This window comes from Benincasa hispida, chromosome 2 (genome assembly GCF_027475165.1).
Source record: "Benincasa hispida cultivar pf3 chromosome 2, pf3_genome.v1.1, whole genome shotgun sequence".
NCBI lineage: Eukaryota > Viridiplantae > Streptophyta > Magnoliopsida > Cucurbitales > Cucurbitaceae > Benincasa > Benincasa hispida.
The window spans coordinates 57,926,135-57,953,540 of NC_143479.1; the positions used below are offsets into that span (position 1 = coordinate 57,926,135).

At 37.2% G+C, this 27,406-nt stretch overlaps 1 protein-coding gene across 1 annotated transcript in view; it reads left to right on the forward strand.

Moving 5' to 3' along the window:
* Positions 1-26,051, forward strand: part of LOC150038034 (phenylalanine ammonia-lyase-like) — a 27,485-nt gene extending 1,434 nt beyond the window's left edge. Inside the window, exons 2-4 of the mRNA XM_090311118.1 lie at positions 24,805-24,994; positions 25,733-25,887; positions 25,986-26,051. Of these exons, the coding sequence (XP_090167244.1) occupies positions 24,805-24,994; positions 25,733-25,887; positions 25,986-26,051 (411 nt within the window). The remainder of the gene's footprint in view (positions 1-24,804; positions 24,995-25,732; positions 25,888-25,985) is intronic.
* The last annotated feature ends 1,355 nt before the right edge of the window (positions 26,052-27,406 follow it).

Consider the following 27,406-nt stretch of genomic DNA (forward strand, 5'->3'; position numbering starts at 1 on the left):
TCCCTAGCAACACGAACGACCTCTATAGAACCTCGATGGTGTTGAGTTGAGTAAGACACCACGAAGAAGGTTACCTTGGTATTCTCGGTGTGAGAATCCAAAGGGTGGGCTCTGTTCGGATATGGAATGAGGAATATGAAGGAGGAATGAACAATTGTGTACACGATTGGGCAAGTGGGAGAAGACATAAACCTATCGCATAGGTCGATGCCCAATCATTTAGCTGAAGCTAAGCGATCGTCTAGCAAAAGCTAACTGATCGTTTAGCTCAGTGTCTGTTGCCTATAAAACACTACACGATCGTTTACCTCACTCAAGCTGTCGTTTAGTAAATCTATATTTACTTGACAAGCTTCCGTTCCGTGAGTTTCTTTTTGCGAGAGAGAAAATATCAAAGCAATTTGACAACTTTTTTCAATTTTCCTTTTATCTCATGGTTACCATGAACAACCAATAACTTCCCACTAAATTGGTTGTTAGAGAAAAACAATTAATTATCCAATAATTAATATTATTATAAATATAAATGATAACCAACTTATCATACTATATTTATAACCTATAGTTTTAATATTTAATCTCATGAAACATATAAACCATAGTTCTTTTTCTCTTTCATGGTACTTAATGTAAATTTCATTTACATTAATCCTCTACTAGATGTATCTCATACATCATACCGATTATATCATATATAATCAAAATACCTCTTGTCAATTTGAACACTTCAAATCAACACCAAGAACTGATCCTCAACTGAATCCATTGAGCTACCAAGGGGACCTTATGGACCTGTAGCTCGAAGCTCCAAGGGTACGTGAATAACTGACTAAACTCTTTAGTCACGGGATCCACCATTCATTAACTATCGGCACTCCACTAAAGATCGACAGTTGAACTCTCCTTATCACAGATATATTATGTGTCCATCTTAACCAATCAGAAGAGCGACAACCCTTCACAGATCGCTCGTAAGTACAGCTAGGCCAATAACCGTTATGCCTCTATAGTTACATCTAACTTCTTAAGTACCACTGATCCCTTTAATGAACATGAGAAGTTGTGGCCACTATGTTCAAGCCTCAGAATCAGTCTTTAAGGGAGCAATCTCTCTACTTATCCCTGCTTCGGAAAATGAGTGAATTCCATCTTGTGGATTGAGTTCCCAGCTCCCAGATCAGACAAGTCCCCAAAAAGGTAGGCATGTTGAGTTAGCAATATGACCACTCTCACTCATACTAATCAAAGGACCGCCCTGAAAGGCAGGAGTTCCAAAAACACTCAAGATTGAGGTCGTGTCACCTATGGTCGTTTATGTGAGATGCAAGTCTCTAGTATCAATGGCGTTATATATAGAGTCTCGTCATTTCATGGTCCAGGTCTTATATAAACTCTTTGAATAGGACACCCCCGCTCGCACGTCTTCACATGAATGGTTAAGATCTACCATCTTAGTAGTTTATAACACTTGCAAATCTCTACAAAGCGGGTCGTATCCGTAGTGTCACCAGGATCAGGTATCCCACCTTAGTCCTTATACTACAGACCTATTTAGGTTATTACTTAAGGCATGATCCATTTGTATATCACATATATATGCTTAAGTTCACATAAGATAACCAAGGACCTTTGTTTATTAGATATGAGTAAATGCCAGAATTAAATAACACTTATTTTATTAATCAAACAATGTGTATCTTTACAAAATAACGAGACTCCGGGAGAATTAGGACACCAATCCTAATAGTGGAAGGGTTGTGCAAAAGCCTAACCGGTACATGGGTCTAATTGAAACTCAAGTCATCATACTTGATGATGACTCAAAGGATCCATTAACTTTCAAACAAGCAATGGATGATGTGGACAAAGAATAGTGGGTTAAAGGCATGGATCTTGAAATGAAGTTAATGTACTTCAATTCAGTCTGGGACCTTATAGATCAACTAGAAGGGATAAAACCCATTGGTTATACGTGGATGTACTAGAGAAAACGAGACCAATCTGGAAAGGTATAGACCTACAAAGCTAGGCTTTTGGCAAAAGGATTTACCCAAAGAGAAAGGGTGGACTATGAAGAAACCTTCTTTCTGGTTGCCACGATAAAGTCAATTAGAATATTCTTGTCCATAACTGCATTTTATGATTATGAAATATGGCAAATGGATGTCAAGATAACCTTCCTAAATGACTATCTTGAAGAGAGTATCTACATGTCTCAACCAAAAGGGTTTATAAAACAGGATCAGGAGCAAAAAGTTTGCAAGCTTAATCGATCCATAGATTGAAACAAGTGTCTCGATCCTGGAATATGAGATTTGATACTGTGATCAAATCTTATGGCTTTGAACAAAATGTTGACGAACCTTGTGTTTACAAGAAAATCGTAAACAAAACTATCACTTTTCTGGTTCCATATGTTGATGATAGTCTACTAATAGAAAATGAAGTAGAATTTCGAGTTGACGTCAAGAGATGGCTTACTACGCAATTCCAAATGAAATATTTGGGTGAAACGTAGTATGTTCTTGGGATCCAAATAGTTCGGAACCGAAAAAATAGAACTTTAACATTATCTCATACATCTTATATAGACAAAATGTTGTCTAGATATCAAATGTAAAATTCCAAGAAAGGAATGTTGCCTTTCAGACATGGAATTCATCTGTCTAAAGAACAAAGTCCCAAGACACCTCAAAATGATGAGATAATGAATCGAATTCTATATGCATTAGCAGTAGGGAGCTTAATGTATGCCATGTTGTGTACTCGCCCCGACATATGCTATGCAGTTGAAATAGTCAGCAAATTTTAGTCCAATCTAGGATATAATCATTGGATTGTCATTAAGAACATCCTCAAGTATCTTCGGAGAACGAGGAATTATATGCTCGTGTATGGTGCTAAGGATTTGATCCTTACTGAATACACTGATTTTGACTTTCAGACCGATATTGATTTAAGAAAATCAACTTTGGGGTTAGTATTCACTCTGAATGGAAGAGCAATAGTATGGAGGAGTATCAAGCAAAGTTGTATTGATGACTCCACAATGGAAACTGAGTATGTGCTTACAAGTGAAGCAACAAAAGAAGAAGTATGGCTCAGAAAGTTCCTAACTGATTTGTAGGTCCATAAGTTCCATCTACTAGCTCGTAAAACATGAACACCTTGAATTAATAAATTGAGTGAATTTGGAATGATATCAATTTGAATTGTTCAAATTGAATTTCAGTTTGAAAATGTTAAAATTAAAATTAGGATTTGAATTTGAATAGTTCAAAATTCAAATTAGGATTTGTACAATTATATTCGATATAATTAATTAATGTTGAATTTATTGAAATTAAACGAAATTGGAGAGTTTTTAATATTTAAACATTGATTTAAATATTAATTACATGAATAGGATTCATGTTTAAAATTAGGTGTGCGATTAATTTAATATTTGATATTAAATTGTTATTTAATTAATTAAAAATCAAATTAATTTTCAATTTCATTTCAATTTGAGAAATTGAATTTTATTGTTTTAAATATTTATTGTGAATTAATCAAATTAAATTTTAGTTAATTTTGGAATTGATTAAAATTTGATTTTGAAAAAACAACATTGGAAATGAATGGTCGAGTGGGATTTTCCCACAAAATCACTTTGGAGAAGTTGTTTCCTCCTAATCATACCACCTATCCACTCGAATAATCAACTTTAGTGCCAGCATTCAGAAGGTCCATTAATGCTTACATGTAGTGAGTTGATAAAAAGTTCTTCATTTTTTAGTTGCTGGAAATTGGTTTCTGCTAGGGTTGGTGATAACTTGTAGAAATACAAGTTATTGTGGTTCAAAAGTTGGAACAATTAGGGTCTTTATTGATAAAATCTCATCAGTTTTAGAGAAAATGCATGGAATTACTTGAACATTATCAAACTCATGCAAAAGAATGTTTATTGCTAAGATACTGCAGCACTAACCATGACATTGCAGGATCTCAACAAATATTCTAAGTGTCGCAGGCAAAGTCTAATGCATGGGGCATGCGTCGGAGGGATTCAATGCAGGGAAGATTCATTGATTGAGGCTGTTTATGTTAAATCACCACTTGCAAGCATGGGCATCTACAGCAGACGACATTTGAAAAGCATCTGAGTGATAGCGGCTGACCAGGGTATGGAATTTAATACTGCCCATCATCAAGTTAGAGAAGACCGACGCCTATAAGTAGAAAAAATCCCATAAGATGGAAAAGAACGACCACCATCGCCGATCAAGGAGCGGAAAAAGTTGAGCTCGAGAGAGAACTTTCTTCCAATTCTTCCACAAGTGGTTGTACACGAATTAGAATTGAGCCAAAGAGGACAAGAGATTGTACTCTGCGGCTTGACTCCTTTCATTTCATCTTACTTATCATTTTCATCATCTCATTTGATTAAGTGTTGGTTTTGTAAAGACAATCAGTTTCTTTATAAATTCACATATTTGATCTATCTTACTTCGCCACTGTTTATTTCTTGTTTTATGTTGGATGCATCTATAACTTCATGCAAATTTCCATTTCGAAACGCTTAAGACAACTAAATCAATTGGTAAAAGTAGCTTTAGCTTAAATTATTCGAGAGAATAAGCAAGCTAGCATTAAGTTAGAAACACTTAGTACATCTAGAGATAGACACATTGGTGTTTTATTGCATCCTATGACTGACGCATACATCCTAGAGATAGGCATTGTATGACATTCGCATTGAGAAGTGCCGAATAGAAGTTTAACGCATAAACAGAGATAAGCAAGTCATCTCATACGCATCATATTCTTGTTCATGTACATCTAACTTAGATCGACGCATATCATTTGCATTAAACTCCATTTTTACACGACCCCTTATTCTCTACTTGACCCTTTTGTATCTTCTTGCATGCACACAACAACTTAGTGTAAATAACTTATTTCTACATTCACTTAGGAAATTTCTACAACAATTACAACGCAAGGTTTGCGTTAGCTTTAATCTGAATCCCTGAGTTCGATCCTGGATTTACCAGGAACCTAAGTTAGATTTATACTTGGATCTGATTTAGGAAAACTTGAACACTTATAGAGGAATATCATGCGTCCCGTTGCATATCATTAACGAATCTACACGTCACTAATGCATCATAAACGTAGCAACACATCATTCACATTTACCTTTATTTTTCCAATTACTTTATACAATACACTCCTAAGCTCGCATCACGAAATCAACGAACAGTTGGCAATGAGACCGGGCTGGCCGAGAGAGGGTTCCTCGTCCCCGTCCCCGATGGGGGATTTATCCCCATCTCCGCCATTCAAGGCAGGGATGGGGATTCCCCATCGGGGAAACGAATCCTCGCGAAGACCAATTCCCTATCTTCCCTTTTATTTTTCCATGGTGACTTTTTTTTTTTTTTTTTTTTTTTTTTTTTTTTTTTTTTTTGTAAATTATCTTTGGTTTGGACTTGGACACTTTAGTTGGCCTTTAGATTGGGCATAAATTAAAAACTAAGCTAAATGTAAAAACCTAATGAGGGCGAGGTCGAGGTCGGGGATAGGGCGGGGATACCCTTCCCATTTTGCCCCGTCCTGTTGGGTTTTATGTCCTAAAACTCGTGGTATGTAAACAATGAAGCTTATTCTGAAAATTCAATAAAGGTGTTATTAAATAAACCTATTGCTTGAATAGAAATCCAATAAATCTAAAAGTCCCTTGACTATTAGATGAGTACTTGAATTTTATGTGGAGACATAAAGGTGGATCAGGTTCGAGTAAATAGTCAAAATGATCTATAGTACATGGATAAGGTTGGATACCTTATTTTGGTAACACTATTGAATACGGCCTGCTCTGTAGTTGTTACAAGGAGTTGTAAAGTGCTACAAACGAAGTGATCCTGATTCGTTCATGTTGGACATGAGGAATGGGGGTGTCCTTGTGCAAAAGTGTTTGTACAAGATCGGATCACGAAATGAGTCACTCTCACTTTATAACGTTGTTTACTATTTAAGACGGACTATTTCAAAGCGATGACCTAGGTAACTTGACCTTAATCTTAAGCTAATTATGAACTCTTGTTTATCTAGGATTGCCCTTAGATTTGCATAGGTGAGGGTTGGCTCAACAGTGCAGCTCAATATGACTGCCATTTCAGGGGTAAGACTGGATAGATAGCTAAGGACATAGGGTGCAAGAGGGAATTCACTCCTACCCGCTTTAGGGATAATAGAGAGGTTATTCCCTTAACTGCTGATTTTGGGGCTTGAACAAGGGATCCCGCCCTCTCATACTATATGAGAGGGACTCGGTTTTGTGATTGGATCATAAAATAATTGTTCATTAAGGGATCAGTAGGACTTAAGGAACAAGAGGTAATTTTGAGGGTAAAACAAAGATTTGACCTAGCCGTTATTGCGAACAACCTGTGAAGGGTTAACTTACTAATCATGGTTATATCGAGTGGACATAATATATCTACAGTGAGGGGAGTTCAACTATGGGCTTTAGTGGAGTGACTCATTAGTTAACGAATGGGGATTAGATCGGTCTAATGAGTTTAGCTAATTAATCTCGGATCGTTGGAGCCCATGATCTGTAGGTCCATGAGGTCCCCCTACTAGCTTGAAAATGGATTAGTTCTAGAGTAGTATGATAAGTTAATTTGAAACGTTCAAATTAGAATCAAACGGAATTGGAGAACATATATTTAAATATGATTTAAATATATGAAGATGGATTTGTGTAAAAATTAATTTAATATTAGATATTAAATTAATTAGAATTATTTAAATTGTTTAAATAATTATTTATTAATTTTATCAGAAAATTAATTTTTGAAATTAATTTGTAAAATTAATAAATTTTTATTTTAGAAATAAAATATGATTTTAAAATCAAAATAGATTTTTGAAATTGAAAATCACAAAACTTGAAAAATGGGTTTTTTCAAGTCATCTTCAAAGTAACTTACTAAGAACCCACCACCTCCTCCTTTGTTTTACTCCAACATGAGCTGCATCCCATGCAGCACATCTTTTTGCATGATAGTCCAATATATTGAAGAGATTGGAGTGAAGAAAGGCATGAGAACTGACTAAATTTTTGCTGAAAATCGGATGAAGAAGGTGTTCTTCAATGGGTTCTGTTCAATGAGTTTTCTCCATATTCCCTTTGATTCCAGCTTATTTTGAGTCCCACAACTCAATCTAGAGCACCAAGAGGATATTAGGGAAGATCTTGTGGTAATCTACACAAGGATTCGAGGATTTTGCAGCTGAAAATGGAGATTTCGTTGGTTCGGCCAAGGTATGTTCATGAAACCCTTTATACTCTGTTTTTAGCATATTTCTTTTCAACCAAAATTAATGAACTAGAGTGCTTATGGATCTTGATTTCTTCCGCTGCATGATGGTTTTGATCCAACAATTGGTATCAGAGCATCTTATAAGCATTCAGTTCGGATTAATTCTGGTTTGGTGGGTGTTTTGTATGAAGATATGAAACTGCTGTAATGATATGGTTTTCTGAGTTTTGGCCTTTAATTTCTCTTTGATTCCCAGTTTAAATTTGTAATTGGCTCTTTCTTGATGAGCTTTAATGTCTTCCCAAGAGTCTGTAATTTATTTGGAGTCCTTAGAGTTGAAATTAAGCTGTAATTCGAAGAAACAAGCGAATGGGTCGAGTTGCAGATTCCAGACGATCAGCCTCTGTTCATATCGTCGTTGAGCTTCAGGAGCTAAACTTGTTTAGCTTCATACGTTAGATGATATGAAGGAAAAGCTAAACAATCATGTAGCTTTGGGCGTTAATCATTTAGGTGTTGTGCGCTAGACGATCGTCTACCTCGGGAGCTAAATGATACGTTGTTTTGCTATGCGATGGCACTGCACGATCGTGTAGCTTCGGGTGGGAGCTAAGTGATGAGACGAAGAGCTATGCGATGGCACTGAGCGATCGCTTACACGAGCGTTTACCTTTGATTGGGAGCTAAGCGATGCGGCGAAGAACTATGCGATAGTGTTGAGCGATCACTTACACGATCGTTTACCTATGAGTGGCAGTTGAGCGATGCATCGATTGGTATGCGATAGCACTAGACGATCGCTTACCTCGGGCACGCACTAAACGATCAAGATGCAGTGCTAAACAATGGAGCTATGTGATGGTGTTTGACACTAAGTGATCGTGTAGCATCCTCCCGTGCTAGACGATGACACTATATGATAGAAGGCAAACACTATACGATCGTGTAGCTTTGTTAAACGATAGGCGTTGTTTGCTAAACAATGAAGCAAGTACTTACCGATCAAGCCAAATGCATGACGATTGTCGTCAATGCTTAGCGAGATTTTGAGCGAGAGCAAGAGAAGCCAGCTCGACCGGTTCTCTTGAGGTTTAGTTCGTTCAGCTTCAAATGGTTTATGGTTGGTCCGGTTTAGTCTCTGCTAGTCCGGTTCAGATGGTTCTGGTCTGGTTCAAGCGGTTTTACAGCGGTCCGAGCGGTGTTAAAGCTGTTTTTGTAATAGTTAGGCTTTTGCTTGCTTGTTTTTGCCAAAACTAAAACCATATCAGTATGTGTTTAATTATTTATGCATGGGATGTATGTTATAATTAAATAAATCTTGTATGTGCATATAGTATGCCACTTAGATTTAAAATCCCACCATAGGAAGCATGCAACATGCATTGAAAGTATGTTATAATTTGTTGTAATATATAGTATGCATGTTAGGGTTTCTTGTATTTAATATAAGTGTTATATTAGATATTGAATACCTGTATGTTGTGGATGTTTAGCATGTCTAAAGTTTTATAAGCTATTATAAAATTGGGTTAAACATTTAAAATTCATAACAAAGAACAGCTGCATGCTCACGTAGGTTAACCATTTGTTTTAATTAGTCAAAATAGGTCGTTAAAATTGTAATATAACCTCTCACTTTCATGCACGGTTAAAGGAGAAACTACCAATAATTATCATATAATTGTTTTAAATATAAATAAATATAATAACTAACTTATCATATTATATTTATAACTTATAGTTTTAATATCACATCATATGTAACATTTAAACCATAGTCCTTTTCTCCTTTATTTGATATAAATCATACTTACATCAAATTCCTCCAAATAATATATCTCATACATCATATCAATTATATCACATATAATTGAACCAGTTTAATCATATCATATATAATCAAACTCCCTCTTGTCAATTTGAACACTTCAAACTGACCAAAAAACTCTCAACTTGAATCCATTGAACTATCAATGTGACCTTATGAACCTGTAGCTTGAAGCTTCAACAATATGTGAATAGTTGACTAAACTCTTTAGTAAAGAGATCCACCATCCGTTAAATGCTGGACACTCTACTAAAGGCCGACAAATGCACTATTCTCACTACAAATGTATTTTTGTGTCCATCGGATATAACTAGTCAACAATACGATAACCTTCACAGATGCTCGTAAATACAACTAGGCCAATTTACCGTTTTGCCCCTGTAGTTACATCTAACTCCTTAAGTACCACTGATCCCTCTATACATCACAGTTTAACTATGAGTGGATACCTCTCGGGCCTTGAGAAGGTGTATGGCACCATTCAAGCCTCGGAATCGACCCTTAAGGGAGCAATCTATCTACTTACCCCTGCTTCAGGGAAGAAGTGAATTCTATTTTGTATAGCTAAGTTCCCAGCTCCCCAATCAGACAAATCGTCAAACTGGTAAGTTTGAGTCAGTAATCTGGTCACTCGTACCCATGCAAATCAAAGGACCACCCTCATAGGCAGGAATCCCAACTCACTCAAGATTAAGGTCATGTTACCTATGGTCATCTTAGTGAAATGAAGTTTCTATCATAAACGACATTATATAATGAGACTAAACACTTCGTGGTCCGGTCTTATATAAACTCGTTTGTATAGGACACCCCCACTAACATGTCTTCATATGATCGATCAGGATTAGACCATCTATAGCACGTCACAACACTTGTAACTTATCTACAAAGTGGGCCGTATCCGTAGTGTCACCAGGATAAAGTTTCCCTCCTATATCCATATACTACAGACCATTTAGGTTATCACTTAAGACATGATCCACTTGTATGTCTCCACATACATGCTTAAGTTACAACGACAACCAGGGATCTTAGTTTATTGGTTTGTGGTAAATACAAATAAAATATCTCATATTTCATAGACAACAGTAAAGAAAATATCTCATATTATTTCATCACAAGCATTTGTTCATACAGGTGTTTACAAACTACAAGACCCTACGAGAGTTTAGGGCATCAATCCTAACAAATAGGTCCACATATATCACCATAAATTCATTCTAAAAAATGTAGGAGATTCATTATATTGAAGAATCTTCTCGCTCTTCAATGGGTGTCCACTTGAATTCTCAATAATTATTCTCATCATTATAGATCTTGGATGACTCAATCTATCATGCTAAATAACAAATATATCTGGATTTATGAACTTTAGGTTCATTATTGCATATGTTTCAATTACTCGTTATAAGTACAATACAATCCAGAAGATAAAGTAGACAACTTTTCCAATATATGTTTTTCATTGGAGACAGTAAAGATAATATATAGATATTCTACATTATTTTTACTATCAGTCTCAACACGATAACCATTGCCATATATCTTTAAAACTAAGTAGACTTCTCTTTGATTGACTAGAGAATAATGCATTGTCAATTGTAAATTTTGTTCCTCTAAGAAAATTAATATCTATTTTTCCAAGACCTTCATGGTTTGCAGAACCCGATATTGTATTGACTTTTGCTTCCAGCATTGTCAATTTGGAAAAATATTTGTATGTGTAGTTGCACTATTTGTCGAACATAAATCTTCTTTACTCATTATTTAATCACCCAACATATGAAAATGATCAGGTTTCTTCATTAAAAGAAAATAATTACAATAAGAAAAACAACATTTGGAATAATCTACTAAAAGAAGAAAAACATGGAAATAAAAAAATAACGTTAAGTCTAGATAGTTTCAAAGTTAAATGAAACACTAGATGTTTCATCAATTCTATTGATTTTCTCTTCAGGAGATTCAAAAAAGTCTGCCACATCCAAATTTGTCATATGGGATGGGTCAAATATGTCATAGTATGCAAAATTTACTTCCAAATTTTCTCTTTTTCCTTCAAGGAGGCTTGATAGAGGTCAACTAAGTTGTATGTGATCAATGGCCAGTTATTCCGCATCGGAAGCATTTATTTTCAAACGCTTTTTAAACTCTTATCTTGTGGAGCTTTCCCTTTGTGATTATCATTTTGTGTGGTTCTTTTGAAATTTGAATGATCAGAACAACCACCACAAAAATAATATTAATTTTTCCTCTGCCACGGTCACGACCTCGACCACGACCACGACCTTCGACTTCGATTATTAACATTTACCGCATTCACTTCATGAAATGGTGTTGTTCCAGTTGGTCGAGATTCATGATTTTTTCATCAATAACTCGTTATTTTGTTCTACCACGAGAAGACATAAAATTAGTTCATAATATTGTTTAAAATATTTCTCTCGATATTTCTGTTGCAGGAGCATATTCGAGACATGAAAGGTAGAAAATGTCTTCTCTAACACATCAACATCAGTAATTTTCTCTCCGCAATTAACAATTTCGAATTGATTTTAAATAATGCGGAGTTGTAATCATTCATTGATTTAAAATTTTGTCGCCTCAAGTGCATTCACCCATAATGAGCTTTAGGAAGAATGACTGCTTTTTTTATGATCAAACATTTCTCTCAAATTTTTCCACAAGATACGGGGATCTTTTATTATAAGATACTCAATTTTTAATCCCTTGTGAAGATGAAGACGAAGGAAAGTCATAGCTTTTGCTTTGTCTGAATGTCGTATTTTTTTCTTTAATATTCTCTCCAAGATTCATAGCATCTAGGTGAATTTCGGCATCGAGCGCCCATGACAAATAATTATTGAATATCAAGGGTGAAAAATTCTAATTTTGAGAGATTTTTCATGACAATACTATCATAAAATATTGTATTTATATTAGAAATTTAATATGTACTAAATATGCAAAATACTATTTAATATATTAATTATAATAAAGAGGAAAAAAATCGACCTACCTTTAGAACCTATCTTCAGCGATGGAAGTGACACGTGTTGTAAATTTGAGGAGCACAATGTAACACAGATGCCAATAAAATATAATATATATAATAAATAAATAATAAAAGAATATAAAAGAATATAAATATATATATATATATAGATATAAAATAAACAACTTAAATAAAATAAAGAAATAAAGAAAATAGTGAATTATGAAATTTCCTTTAATTTCCCTCCAAAAAGTTAGGATTTCTCACCAATACTTTCAAACCAACAAAATCCACAAATGACCACTATTTATAGGAGTCTTGGCAAGTAGGATGTGGAATGACTTATACATTAATGATGTGTATTTACAAGATACATGACATTTGGACACTAAGCATGAACATCTATCTATCATTTTTTATAATATTTGTAATAGAAGTGTGGTTTTTAAGTGGTTAATTATTTGTGGGCTATTGTGACCAGAAATGTTTTGTTTTTTGTTTTTTTTGTTTTTTTGTTTTTTTCTTTGGTTTCTTATGTAGTTGGGAATAAATTGAGAAATTGTCGCAAATAATCTTCAAATGTTTTCTATTTTTAAAATTAGCACCATTTAAGAATGTTTGTTTAAGTAGTTTTTCCTGGAAAATTTCGACCGAGATCAATTATTGAAATTTGGATTTTAAGAAAATAATTTTTTCATCCTATTGATTGGTTTGAATTTTCGTGATGAAATCTTGCATAGGATTAATACTAAGATTCTCCTAATTTTTTCGAATACTATATAATTTTTTCAAATCTTATACAAAATCTTATATATTTTTTTTTAAAAATAGTTGATATTTACCAAATCTTATATCAAATTAACTTAATTTTTCCAAATCTTTTGCCCAATTTTTTTCCACAATTAATTGAATTTTCAAATTTCCAAATGAATTTACCAATTACCCAAATGGATTTTCTAGATGAATATGATGTGATTGCAATGAATTTTGAACTCTAGGAAAGATCAAGTTTTACAAAAAATAGGTAATATTATGGAAATATATAGAATCTCGATGTTAATCTTGCACGAGATTTCACCAAAAAAGCTCATAAATGCGTTAATCTTAGTTGAAATTTCATCCAAAAAGTTCAAAACATTCAATAGGATGAAACAATTCATTTTTTAATCTAAATCTCAGTGGTTGATCTCAATCGAGATGGATAAAAAAAAAAACTATTTCAAACAACTTTTTTTAAAAGGGTACTAGTTCATAGAAACCTTTTGATGCTAATTCTGACCATTTTCTCGGTAAATTCCTTGCAGAATTTTCTTTCTCGTGACTCTGGCTGGCTTATTCAATAAGAAAATAATTCCTTTGTTTCTAAACTTTTAAATGTATGCAACAAAATTGTGAATTTGATAGAAAACATTTTGACTTGCCTGACACTTGCATGATGAATTAACGTCTCCAAGAACCTTTATTAACACATATTCCAAAGAATGGACATTGTAACTTGAGACAACTTATTTGATTATGGAGAAATAATGGATTATTATTATTTATGTCAAAGTATAAATCTGGTCTCCCTACTTTGAAGTTTGCTTAATTTTAGTTATGTAATTTCAAATATCAAGTTCTAATTCATATACTTTTAATAAATCTTATACTTAATCCCTCAAAGTTAACTGATATTGAATTCGACTATATAATAACAATCATTTTTATACAAGTGTTCGCACGAGTTGTGCGGAGAATCTTATTTCATGGAGTTGAACTTGTGTTGATGTTGTTCATTCTCACTAAAGAATGCAACTCTAAACTGAAGATGTAGATTTCTACTAGAAGCAGTACAATAAATTGAAGATGTTCATCTCTACTGGGGGAAAACACGACAAATTAAAGATGTTCATCCCTAGTAAAGATGTGACACAACAAATTGAAGACACATGTAGTCTGCACGATATTACACGGGTTGGATGCATACAATAAGGTATTTGCTAGAAAATTCAATCGTCTTTTTGCTCGCTTAAATAAAGAAGCAGTGTTGAGCGTTGCTTACTTCAAGTTTGAGGCATCATTCGTCTAAAGTTTGACTTTTCATCTTCAACTATAAATGTTCTTCAAAATCAAGTTCAAAGGTTTTGCCCATGCTTCTTAAAATTCAAGATCGGAAGCTTCGTTGATGCTTCATTAAACTCAAGTTTGAAGGATTTGTCTATGCTTCATCAAATTTAAACTCATAGGCTTCATTGTTGATTTTTCATCTTCAAGTTTAGGGAATCGCTTTGAGGTTTCGCTCATATGAAGTGGCATTCCAACCTTAAATTCAAGTGTGGCTCACTTCATTTCACTTGCTTGAGATTGGAGGCTTCGACGATGCATCTTCAAAATTAAAAATTAAGTGTGAAAGATTCGTTGATTCTTATTCAAATTCAAGTGAGAAAGATTCATTGGTGCTTCATCAAGCTTAAGTTTGGAGGAATCGTTGATGCTCTATATTGATGCGTTATTTTATGAGGTGGAATTATGGATGAAATGCAGGATGAAATGTGTTAAGCAACAAGTTTTCTCAGTGGAATCCAAGTATAAACCCCACTGAGTTTCCTGGTAAGTCCAGGGTCGAACTCACGGACTTGAAAAAACAGTTTGCGGTGGTAATTTTCAAGAAGACTTTGCGGTAATCGGTAACTCAAATAGTTGTTTGGTGTTGTTGTTTGCGGTAATAAAAATAAAAAAAATGTGGCAGAGTTTCGAAAAGAGTTGATAAAACAGAAGATACGATGAGTATGCGGTGAACAGGTTGAGAAAGGTTCAGTTAACACTTCTTAGGATACGTTCATGTTATGCGACTATGTAACACACATACAATAGTAAACCATCTCTCGACGCGAATGCTACGGCTTCTAATGCTAGAACGCATGCGATATATGTAATGAGTCTGTAGGACCTACACATAAGCATCTATTCTTATCCATGCGATGAAAAAAATGACACACACACAAATAAGGCGACCACATAATATCATAACCTATCTCTAGGGTGTATGCGATGCATGTTGGCAAACAGAGCTTATCTCTAAGTCCTTATCTCTTGTTTATGCAGATATAATCTTGCTTTCTTGAGTCTAGATTCTAACCTCGCTCTCTCAAGTCTTAGGTTCTTTCTTTAGACTCTCTCTCTCGAGTAGCTCTAAAGGGGTATTGGGTACAACATAAAACAAGATAATCACATGCAATGAAGATCCTAAGCCATGTTAGCTTAATTCTTCTCAACATATTCAATAAGTTTAGCTACTCATACGTGCTAAGAGAGTGAACAGATGTAGATAAAGAAATTCCATTGTATAGATGTAGAGTTGAAATACAAAATAACAATGCAAGAAAAGAATAAAGAACCTGGTAGCAATCTTTTGCTTCCTAGGCTTTTACGCTGTCTTTTCTACTCTTGTTCAAAAGATAGTCTCGCTCTCACGAGAGTCGGCCCACTCTCTGCTTTTCCACGCCTCCGGGTTCTCTTTCGAGTTGCCTTGAGCGATCTTTCGGCGTCTCTTCCCTTCTCTCGCTCCGCCTTAAAATAAAAGAAAAACTAAGAACAAGGTTAATCTAAGGGAAAATTTTCTGAACTAGCTGAACAGCTGAACCGAACCCCTTTTCTGAAGGATGCCTTAGTATTCATAGAGCTTTGGGGTGAAAGACGGCTTCTCTCTTATGATTGCACAGATGGGATGACTTTAATTCTCTAACTGATACGCCGAATATTTGTCACTGAAAAGCTTAGTGTACTTGTTATCGTTAGTGGCTTATCAACTTATTTCGGATTCGACAGTCATCAGCTTTCTGTTCCATCGTGATTAATTATGCTTTTCACCCAAATGCACCCACCAAGTTGCGTCGGCTCTATACAGCAATCCTTCTTGAGCAGATGTTTGCGAGCATAAATCACTGCAAAGCCTTGCGATAATGCTGCGTTCGACCGTTGATTTCTTGTGATCGCGCTTTTCGCCGTCAACGCATATTCTACATAAAAATATAAAAATTAACTGTTTCTATGCAATGAACGCATGCGACTGCAATGTTATGAACTTATAGCTTTTTGGACGCAATCTAACATATTTTATCAACGCAAACCTTCATTGTTTAATAACTTAGCACTGTAATAATGTGCATTTCTACTCGTTATCATACCCCCAAATTTAAACAATGTTTGTCCTCAAGCATAAGCTAAAGATTTCCTTTAGATAGTTGACTGCAAATCTCTTTTCCTAGATTTCTCAAGGATACTTCATTCAAATCCTATACACCAAAATTTCCTTAATTCTTATTCAAGTATCTTCTTAAAATATTTCTAAGACCTAAGGACTGCAAGTTTAACCTTCAAAAGGACTTTACTAGATTCCAGGACATCGCATGATTTATTTCAAAAAAAAACTTTTCACTTGGGTGTTAAATGATTTTTTATCCTTGCATATTTTTGACATTGTTATTTTTTTTTTTTTTTGACCTTGCGTTGATCCAAGTGTCTTCCTTCATTTTGGCTTTCCCCCACGTGTGTCATGTGGACATCCAATTACGAGCAAGGCGCTCTTCCTCAGACTAAACTCATACTTACTTGGTAGCGAAGTTGTGGTCATTTATTTATGCATGGATCTTGGCGACTTACTTTCGTTTTGGCTTGCCCCCACATGTGTCATGTGGACATCCAACTACAGGTAAGTGCCTTTCACAACTCAACTCTTTTCAACATGGGTTTCCCCATTGCGTTGATAGTGGAGTTGTTATCCTCAATTTTTTTTGATAGAACTAAAAATAGCAAGGTCGAAAAATAAATACCTCACCCCCAAATTTAAAATGCGGCAATATCCTAATTTCCAAAAGATTGAAAGAAGTCATGCAATGTTCTTAGGAAGCTACGTAAAGAGAGTTTGAAAGAAAGCTAGCAGACCACTAATTTCTAGAAATATTTCATGAGGTGACTTTTCTAAGATTAAATTGACTCTAGTATATATGAAAAAAATAGAAGCATGTGTTTCATCATTGAAATCATAATTGGCAAAGAGACAGCATGCGGTGACTTACTAAATTTATCAATGTCAAATAATTACGGTAATCAAAGAGGATGCGGTGATAAGACTTTCAAAATTAAAATACGATGCGATAGTGCAAAATTTGGAATAAATTTATCAATGTCAAATGTCAAATGCGATGCTCCTAAGTCTAGGACGCATGTGTTGAATGCAAAAGTGTCCATAGAGCTTATTCCTAAGTCTCTACTCTTGTCCTATGCGATGATGCAAGATGCATAAAGGTAAGGTGACCGCACACAATTATATCCTATTTCTAGGATGCATGTGATGCGTTAATAGCAAACAGTGTTTATTCCTAAGCTCCTATCTCTTGATTATGCGTTCTAATCTGACTCTCCCGAGCTTAGATTCTAACCTGACTTTCCCAAACCTAGATCCTGTCCTTAGACTACCCTCCAGAGTATCTCTAATGGACGAATGAAGCATACATAATACAAGATAATCGCATAGAATGAAGATTCCCAATTGTGCTAGCTAAATGCTTCTCAACCCATTCAACAGATTTAGCTACTTCTGCGTAAATAACAGAGAGTGAACAGATATAGAGAAGTAAATTTCATTTTTATAAATGAGTTTGAGTACAAAATAACAATGGAAGATAAAGGTAGAGAGTCTGGTAGCAATTCCTTGTTGACCGAGACTTTTACACTGTTAATTTCTATTCGGTGCAAAATATATTCCTACTTCCGCAGGAGTCGGCCCTCTATCTGATCTTGAAGCTTCTGGTGCTCTCCCAAGCTTACCGAAACTATCTGTCAGCACAATCTTCTTCTCTCGCGTCCGCCTTAAAGTAAAAGAAAAGCAAAGAACAAAGCTAAATTATGAATAGAACTTGTGAACTCGTGAGATGGTGAACTGGTGAACCCCTTTTCTAAAGAATGCCTCTGGTATTGATAGAGCTTCGGGGTGAAGGCGGGTTCTCTCTTATGATTGCTCAGATGGGATGACTTTAATTTCCTGACTGATGCGCCGAATATTTGGCACCAAAATGCTGAATGTAATTGTTATCGTTAGCGGTTGTCAGCTTAATTCGGATTTGACCATCATCAGCTTTCTGTCCCATCGCAATTAATTATGCCTTTCACCCAGATGCGCCCACCAATTTGCGTCGACCAAGCTGCGATAATTATTATTGAGCAAATGTTTGTGAACACAATCACCGCAAAGTCTTACGGTAATGCTGCGCTCGATCAATGATTTCCTATGATTGCAATTTCCACCTTGCGTCAACGCATATTCTGCATAAAAACAAAAAAATCAACTGTTTCTATGCGATGAACACATGCAACCACAATATTATGAATTTGGTGCTTTTTGGACGCAATTTATCATATTTTATCAACACAAGCCAGCATTGTTTAAGAACTTAGCACTATGATAACGTGCATTTCTGCCTGTTATCAGTTGTCTCTTAGTCAGTGTTGAAATGTTCTCTCAATTTTCGGGTCATAATTCTCCAGAGATTGAGAGTCTGCAAAGAAATCAGAAAAATTACCGTTAGCACACTATTTTGCCGAAGTCCCCAGCAACGGTGCCAAAAACTTGTTGTGTTATTTTATGATGTGGAATTATGGATGAAAAGCGATGATGAAAATGCGTTGAACACTCAAGTTTTCTTAGTGGAATCCAAGTGTAAACCCCACTGAGTTTCCTGATAAGTCTAAGGTCGAACTCAGGGACTTGGGAAAACAAGTTGCAGTGGTAATTTTTAGGAAAACTTTGCGGTAACCGGTAACTGAAATAGTTGTTGGTTTTGTTAGTTGCAGTAATGAAAATAAACAAATGCGGTGGAGTTCGAAAAGAGTTGATAAAAAGAAAGATGCAATGAGTATGCAGTGAACGGGTTAAGAAGGATTTCGAATAACATTTCCTAGGATGCGTTCATGCTATGCGATCATGCAACACACATACAATAGTAAACCATCTCTCAATGTGAATGCTACGGTTTCTAATGTTAAAACGCATGCGATATATACGATAAGTCTATAGGACCTACACATAAGCCTCTATTCTTATTTATGCCATGACAAAATGACACGCACACAAATAAGGCGACCACATGATATAATTCCTATCTCTAGGATGCATGCGATGCAGGTTGGAAAACAGAGTTTATCTCTAAGTCCCTATCTCTTGTTTATGCAGTTCAAATCTTGCTCTCTCGAGTCTAGATTCTAACCTAGCTCTCTCAAGTCTTAGGTTCTTTCTTTAGACTAGCTCTAAAGGGATGTTTGGCACAGATAACACAAGATAATCACAAACAATGAACTTCCTAGGTCATGTTAGCTTAGTTCTTCTCAACCCATTCCACAATTTTAGCTAATCATGCGTGCAAAGAGAGTGAACAGATGTAGAATAAGAACTTTCATTATATAAATATAAAGAAGAAGTATAAAATAACAATGCAAGAAGAGAATAAAGAGCCTAGTAGCAATCTCTTGCTTCCCAGATTTTTACACTGTCTTTCTACACTTGCTCGAAAGATAATCTCGCTCTCGCGAGAGTCGACCCGCTCTCTGCTTTCTACGCCTCCGGGTTCTCTTTCAAGTTGCCCTGAGCGATCTTCCGGCGTCTCTACTCTTCCCTTGCTCTGCCTTAAAAATAAAAGAAAACTATGGACACGGCTAAAGCTCCTAAATCGGTGAACAGGTGAACTTGTTAACCCCTTTTCTGAAGGATGCCTTTGGTATTTATAGAGCTCCGGGATGAAGAGCGGCTTCTCTCTTATGATTGCACAGATGGGATGGCTTTAATTCCTCGATTTATGCGCCGAATATTTGTCACCGAAAAGCTGAATGTACTTGTTATCGTTAGCGACTGTCAACTTAATTCAGATTCGACCGTCATCAGCTTTCTGTCCCATCGTGATTAATTATGCCTTTCACCCAGATGCACCCACCAAGTTGCGCCGGCTCTATGCGGCAATCCTTCTTGAGCAGATGTTTGCGAACATAAATCACTGCAAAGCCTTACGGTAATGCTACGCTCGTCCGTTGATCTCTTGTGATCGCTCTTTTCGCCTTGCGTCAACGCATATTCTGCATAAAAATACAAAAATTAACTGTTCCTATGCGATGAAAGCATGCGACCGTATTGTTATAAACTTAATGCTTTTTTGGACGCAATCTAACATATTTCATCAATGCAAACTCTCATTGTTTAATAACTTAGCAATGTAATAACGTGCATTTCTGCTCATTATCACCTTTGTAATCGTTTGCCTCGATTGTTGCAAGAAAAACATCGAGAGTGTCAAATATTAAAAAAGAAAGTTAGCAAAATCGCTTCATTGCAATCGTTTTTTTAGATAAAGAACTGAAAAACATAGTGAAATGAAAAATCTGAGGGGTAGAGAAAAGTTGAAGATTTCATGATTCCAATAGGTACTTCACAAAACTTGCGTCCCTAATGAATTTCGATCATCTGATAGCGCAGGGACCACTTACTTCTTTCTTATTCAGAGTTTCTCAGTTCCACGGAGTTGACTTGGCAATGCCATCCTTCTCCGTGATACACTTTTACTCGTTACCCATTAACTTTGAATATGTTGGTTTCGTCATCATTAGATAATTCAACTGCGCCATGCGGAAATACCTCTCTAACTATGAATGGTCCGAACCAATGTGATTTTAATTTCCCAGGGAAGAGCCATAGTCGTGAGTTGAATAGTAAGAACCTCTGCCCGACTTGGAGGTTCTTGCCGCATATGTGTTTGTCGTGCCAGCACTTTTCGCGCTTCTCTTAGATCTTTGCGTTCTTATATGCGTTAATCCTCCATTCCTCCAGCTCGACTAGTTGAAGTTTTCTTGCTTCCCCTGCTTTCTTCAAATCAAAGTTTAGCTTCTTCACCGCCCATAGTGCTTTGTATTCTAGCTCCAGAGGCAAATGACACGCCTTACCAAATACCAACGCATACGGGGACATACCTATGGGTGTGTTAAATGCAGTCTGGTATGCCCACAACGTATCGTCGATCTTTGTTGCCCAATCCTTTCGCAAAGGCCTTACCACCTTCTCAAGTATCAGCTTGATCTCCCGGTTGGACACCTCGGCCTAACCATTCATTTACGAATGGTATGCAGTGGCCACTTTGTGGAGAATGTTATATTTTCACAGCAGTTCCTTGACAGTATGATTGACAAAGTGGGACCCTTCATCACTTATTATGGCACGTGGGGTGCCAAAACGAGTGAAAATGTTTTTCTTTAGGAATTTAAAGACTACCACCACATGACTTGTGGCACTTGTCACAACTTCTACCCACTTGGATACATAGTCGACGGCTAACAAAATATAATTTTTGTCATTCGACGGAGGAAATGGTCCCATGAAGTCGATACCCCATATGTCGAACAACTCAAGTTCCAAGATGGTGTTCATAGGCATTGAATGTTTCCATGAAATGTTACCTGTGCGTTGGCACTGATCTCACTTCATCACATAGTCAGCTGCATCCTTAAACAATGTTGACCAGTAGAATCCACTCTGTAATACTTTAGCTGCGATTCGCTATCCTCCAAAGTGTTCACCATATGGTGAGTTATGACATTGCGATAATATGCGTTGTTGAGCAGCATTTGGTACGCATAGTCACAAAATCTGGTCTGCTCTCTTTTTATACAGATTTGGCTCGTCCCAAAAATATGATCTACATTTATACTTGAGCCTCCTCTTCTGGTGGTCAATATAATCCTCTGAAAATTGCTCGCAAACCAGATAGTTGATTATGTCAGCATACCATGGTAATTCTTCAATATGGAACAACTGCTCGTCTGGGAACACCGCACTCACTTCTGATTGGTTGCGATCAACCTCTAGGTTTTCCAATCTGGACAAATGATCTGCAACTTGGTTCTCCGTCCCCTTACGATTAATTATTTCTAAGTCAAATTCCTAGACGAGGAGAACCCATCTGATCAACCTTAGTTTCGCATCCTTCTTTGTCATTAAATACTGTATCACCGAATGATCAGTGTGGATGAGTACTTTTGTTCCGAGCAAATACGCTCTAAACTTTTCCAATGCAAAAATTACCGCAAGTAGCTCCTTTTATGTGGTGGTGTACTTAGTCTGAGTAGGATTCAACATCTTACTCGTATATGCGATGGGATGTAAGATTGTTTTTCTCTTTTGTGCCAGAGCTGCTTCCATCACATACCCGCTTGCATTGCACATTAATTCAAAAGGAAGTGTCCAATCAGGTGCGATTAACACGGGCGCATTTGTCAGTGTATTCTTCAAAATCCTGAATGCGTTGAGGCAATTGTCGTCAAAATCAAATTTTCTGTCAGCTTCCATCAACACACTCAGCGGTCGTGCTATTTTCAAAAAGTCCTTGACAAAGCCTCTATAAAATACGGCATGCCCCAAGAAACTCCTTACAGCCTTTACACTTGTTGGAGATGGGAGTTTTTCAATTGCTTCTATTTTTGCTTTATCCACCTCCAACCCATCTCGAGATACCTTGTGCCCCAGCACAATGCCCTTCTTCACCATAAATGGCATTTTTCCCAGTTGAGAACAAGATTCGTCTCCTCGCATCTTTTCAATATGTTTTCCAGGTTGGCCAGACAGACTTCGTAGGTGTGCCCATAGACAGAGAAGTCATCCATGAAGATTTCAATAGAGTCCTCAAGATATTTTGAAAAGATGGCCATCATGCACCTTTGAAACGTGCTCGGTGCATTGTAGAGGCCGAACGGCATGCGGCGAAAAGTAAAAGTCCCATATGGGCAGATGAATGTGGTCTTGTCCTAATCTTCTGAAGCAATCATAATCTGATTATACCGGCATACCCATCCAGAAAGCAGTAAAAGTAATTTCTGGCTAGACAATCTAGAATTTAGTCAATGAACGGTAAAGGGAAATGATCTTTCTTTATTGCCGCATTCAGCTTGTGGTAGTCCATGCAAATACGCCACCCTGTGACGGTTCTTTGCGGTATCAGTTCATTATTTTCGTTGGGGACTACTGTCATGCCGCCTTTTTTGGCACACACTGCACAAGGCTAACCCACGTGCTGTCTGCTATCAAATAAACGATGCTCGTATCTAACCATTTGATGATCTCCTTCTTAACGACCTCTTTCATCGTAGGGTTGAGTCTGCGCTGATGTTCAATCGATGCCTTATGTTTTTCTTCGAGACGAATTCGGAGCATACAGTATGCAGGGCTAATTCCTCGAATGTCCAGCCAATCGCTCGCACATGTTTCCTCAGATTGCTCATCAATGCATTCTCTTGGTCTGCATTGAGTTCAGAGAAAATAATGACTGGTAGCTTTTCATTCTGCCCTAAAAATGCATACTTTAGGTGATTCGGTAGGGTCTTTAACTCTATTATTGGTGGTTCTTTCAAGGACGGTTGCGTTGTTTTTCTTTCTTCATTTTCTATTGGCTCTTCTTCTTGGGTTGCGATCATCTATTTTTCCTTGTTTGTTTTTTCTATGATCGCATTACATGTCACAATGGATGCGCTTGCATCCTTATCTTCATTTTCATTGTCAGGCTTCTCTTCTTCATTTAAACTCTGGTCGTTGTTAGATTCATGCAGGTCTTCTTCGTCAGGAAACTTCATGGCATGGATGATGTTGAACTTGAGCTTCTGTCCATTTACGCTCAAAGTGATCTCTTCTTTATGCACATCAATCTGAGCACGACCTATTGACAAAAATGGTCGCCCCAGAATGATGGGCACATCTTTGTCGGCTTCGTAATCTAAGATGATGAAGTCAGCTGGTAAGATAAATTTGTTGATGGTGACCAGCACGTCCTTCAACTTCCTCTCTAGATGCACCAGAGATCTATCTGCAAGTTAGAGAGTCACGGTCGTGGGCACAAGTTGCCCCACATTCAGCTGCTTAAAGATTGACAGAGGCATCAAGTTGATGCTGGCTTCAAGGTCACATAATGCTTGCCCGATGTACAGTCTTCTAATTAAGCAAGGTATAGTAAAGCTCCCAGGATCGCTCATCTTTGGTGGGATTATTGATTTTGAGCTCTACGTCAAAGCCACCGTGGCAAACTTACCAGTGCTCCTCTTCTTGATTACCATATACGTCTATAAACATAATTATAATTCAAGATGAAGGTGTTGGGGGTCTGGTGGTGTTGCTGCGGAAAGGACATGTTAGGTGTGGAGCGGCTAGAGTTTGGTTAATACAGGCATCTCTTCAATCGCTTCACTGAACAGAATATTAATATGCAATTGTTTTAACATAGTCATTGAGCGTTGGTACTGTACCTCATCATTCCTTTTCTTTCTGAGTCTCTGGGAGAAAGGTGGAAACTGTACTCTCACAGTCCTCTTCTCTGTTGGCTTTGAGGTGGACGCAACGTCTGGCTCTATCACTTCTTTTTCCCTTTCTTCTTCTTGAGTCACTGCAATTTTAGGTTCCAACGTAATGGGAGCAATCCGGCTAGGCTCCTTCCTTTTTCTCTCCACAATTTTTCCACTCCACAGTGTCACGACTTGACATTGTTCTTTACCTAATCCCCCCGGGTTGCGTGGGAGTTCTGTTGAACTCGGCAGGGCCCCTTGCGGTCTGTTCTTTAGCTCACTCAAAATCTGGTCCATCTATAACTCCAAGTTGCGGATGGACGTAGCCTGGTTTTGAAGCACAGTTTCGTTCTTCTCGATATACTGCTTTAACAGACTTTCCAAAGAAGAAGATTGTGGTGGTTGCGAACTACTGGCTTTGTTGCTCGTCTGACCTTTATTTCGCGGGAAGAATCCGTGTGGCCCTTCATTTTGTGCCACAGATTGGAAATTTTGCTGCTGATTCTTCCATGCAAAGTTGGGGTGGTTTCTCCACCCGGGGTTGTAGATGTTAGAGAATGGATTATTTTTCATAAAATAAATAGACTGTGGGTTCTGTGGGCATTCTTCCATTGCATGTCTATCACCACAAGTCGCACACCTTCCGGTATTCTGATTAATTACGTTCACTTGCCCACTTTGCGGTGTTGGGCTGTTGATCGCAATTCCCTGAATTAGGTTCATCATTGCGGTCATCTGACTCTGTAGTGAAGCGATAGCACCATTGTTTGCGTTGTTATCCTTAATTCTCAGTCTATGATCACTCTCTCTCTCCAATCTTCGTGGTTTTTAGAGATGCGATCCAAGATGTTCTTAGCCTCATCATACGTTTTGTCTAGCAGACCACCAGCGACTGCCCCATTGGCAGCGGTCTGCGGAGATTGATTTAAAGCGTGATAAAAGATTTCCATTGACAGGCAGTCTGGTAATCAGTTGTGTCGACAGTCCCTGACCAGCCTCTTAAACCTCGCCCAGGCATCGTATAGCGATTCCTCCATGTCTTGTTCTAAATTGGTTATTAGTTTCCTTCGTCTAGCATTCTCAATAGGTGGAAAATATTTCTTCATAAACTTCTCTACGACCTGTTCCCGTGAAGTAATCTCTCCCAGCTCGAGGGAATACGCCCACTTTCGTGCATGATCCCACAAAGAAAATGGGAAAAAAGTTAGTCAAACTTCTTCGGCAGAGATGTTCGGGAACAAAAAAGTGTTGCAGATTTCTATAAAGTTTCGGAGGTGGGCGTACGGGTCCTCGCCACACCGTCCTCTGAATTGTCCTGCAGTCTGGATCATCTGCAGCATCACCGACTTCATTTTGAAACGGCTTCCATCGAGGGTAGGCCTTATGATTCCTGGAGAGAAATCGTAGAGGTTTGGCGATGCATAGTCTCTAATAGGCCTATTATGATCAATTTCCAAAAGGATTAGATTCACCATGATGTTGTTTTCGTTTGTTGCTCTGTTTCTAGGCTGCTCTGGCATATCTTCTTTATCTGTCTGTTGTTGTGGATGGCTATTTCTTAGTCTTTGTCTGAACGTCCTCTCAATCTTCGGGTCGTTTGCCAGAGATTGAGAGCTACAAAGAAATTAAAAAATTATCGTTAGCACACTGATTTTCCGAAGTCCCCAGCAACGGCACCAAAAACTTGATGCGTTATTTTATGAGGTGGATTTATGGATGAAATGCGGTGATGGAAATGCGTTGGTGAAATGCGTTAAGCAACAAGTTTTCTCAGTGGAATCCAAGTATAAACCCTGAGTTTCCTGGTAAGTTCAGGTCGAACTCAGGGACTTGGGAAAACAATTTGCGGTGGTAATTTTCAAGAAGACTTTGCGGTAACCGGTAACTTAAATAGTTGTTTGGTGTTGTTGTTTGCGGTAATAAAAATAAACAAATGCAACGGAGTTTCGAAAAGAGTTGATAAAACGGAAGATGCGATGAGTATGCGGTGAACGGGTTGAGAAAGGTTCAACTAACACTTCCTAAGATGCGTTCATGTTATGCGACCATGAAACACACATACAATAGTAAACCATCTCTCGACGTGAATGCTAGAACGCATGCGATATATGCGATGAGTCTATAGGACCTACACATAAGCCTCTATTCTTATCCATGCGATGAAAAAATGACACACACACAAATAAGGCGACCACATAATATCATAACCTATCTCTAGGGTGTATGCGATGCATGTTAGCAAACAGAGCTTATCTCTAAGTCCCTATCTCTTGTTTGTGTAGATCTAATCTTGCTCTCTTGAGTCTAGATTCTAACCTCGCTCTCTCAAGTCTTAGGTTCTTTCTTTAGACTCTCGCTCGAGTAGCTCTAAAGGGGTGTTGGGTACAACATAAAACAAGATAATCGCATGCAATGAAGATCCTAAGTCATGTTAGCTTAGTTCTTCTCAACCCAATCGATAAGTTTAGCTATTCATGCATGCTAAGAGAGTGAATAAATGTAGATAAAGAAATTCCATTGTATAGATGTAGAGTTGAAATACAAAATAACAATGCAATAAGAGAATAAAGAGCCTGGTAGCAATCTCTTGCTTCCCAGGCTTTTACACTATCTTTTCTACTCTTGTTCAACAGATAGCCTCGCTCTCGTGAGAGTGGGCCCGCTCTATGCTTTTCCACGGCTCCGGGTTCTCTCTCGAGTTTCCCTAAGTGATCTTTCAGCGTCTCTTCCCTTATCTCGCTTCGCCTTAAAATAAAAGAAAAACTAAGAACAAGGCTAATCTAAGGGAAAATTTTCTGAACTGGCTGAACAGTTGAACCGAACCCTTTTTCTGAAGGATGCTTCGGCATTTATAGAGCTTCAGGGTGAAAGGCGGCTTCTCTCTTATGATTGCACAAATGAGATGACTTTAATTCTCTGACTGATTCG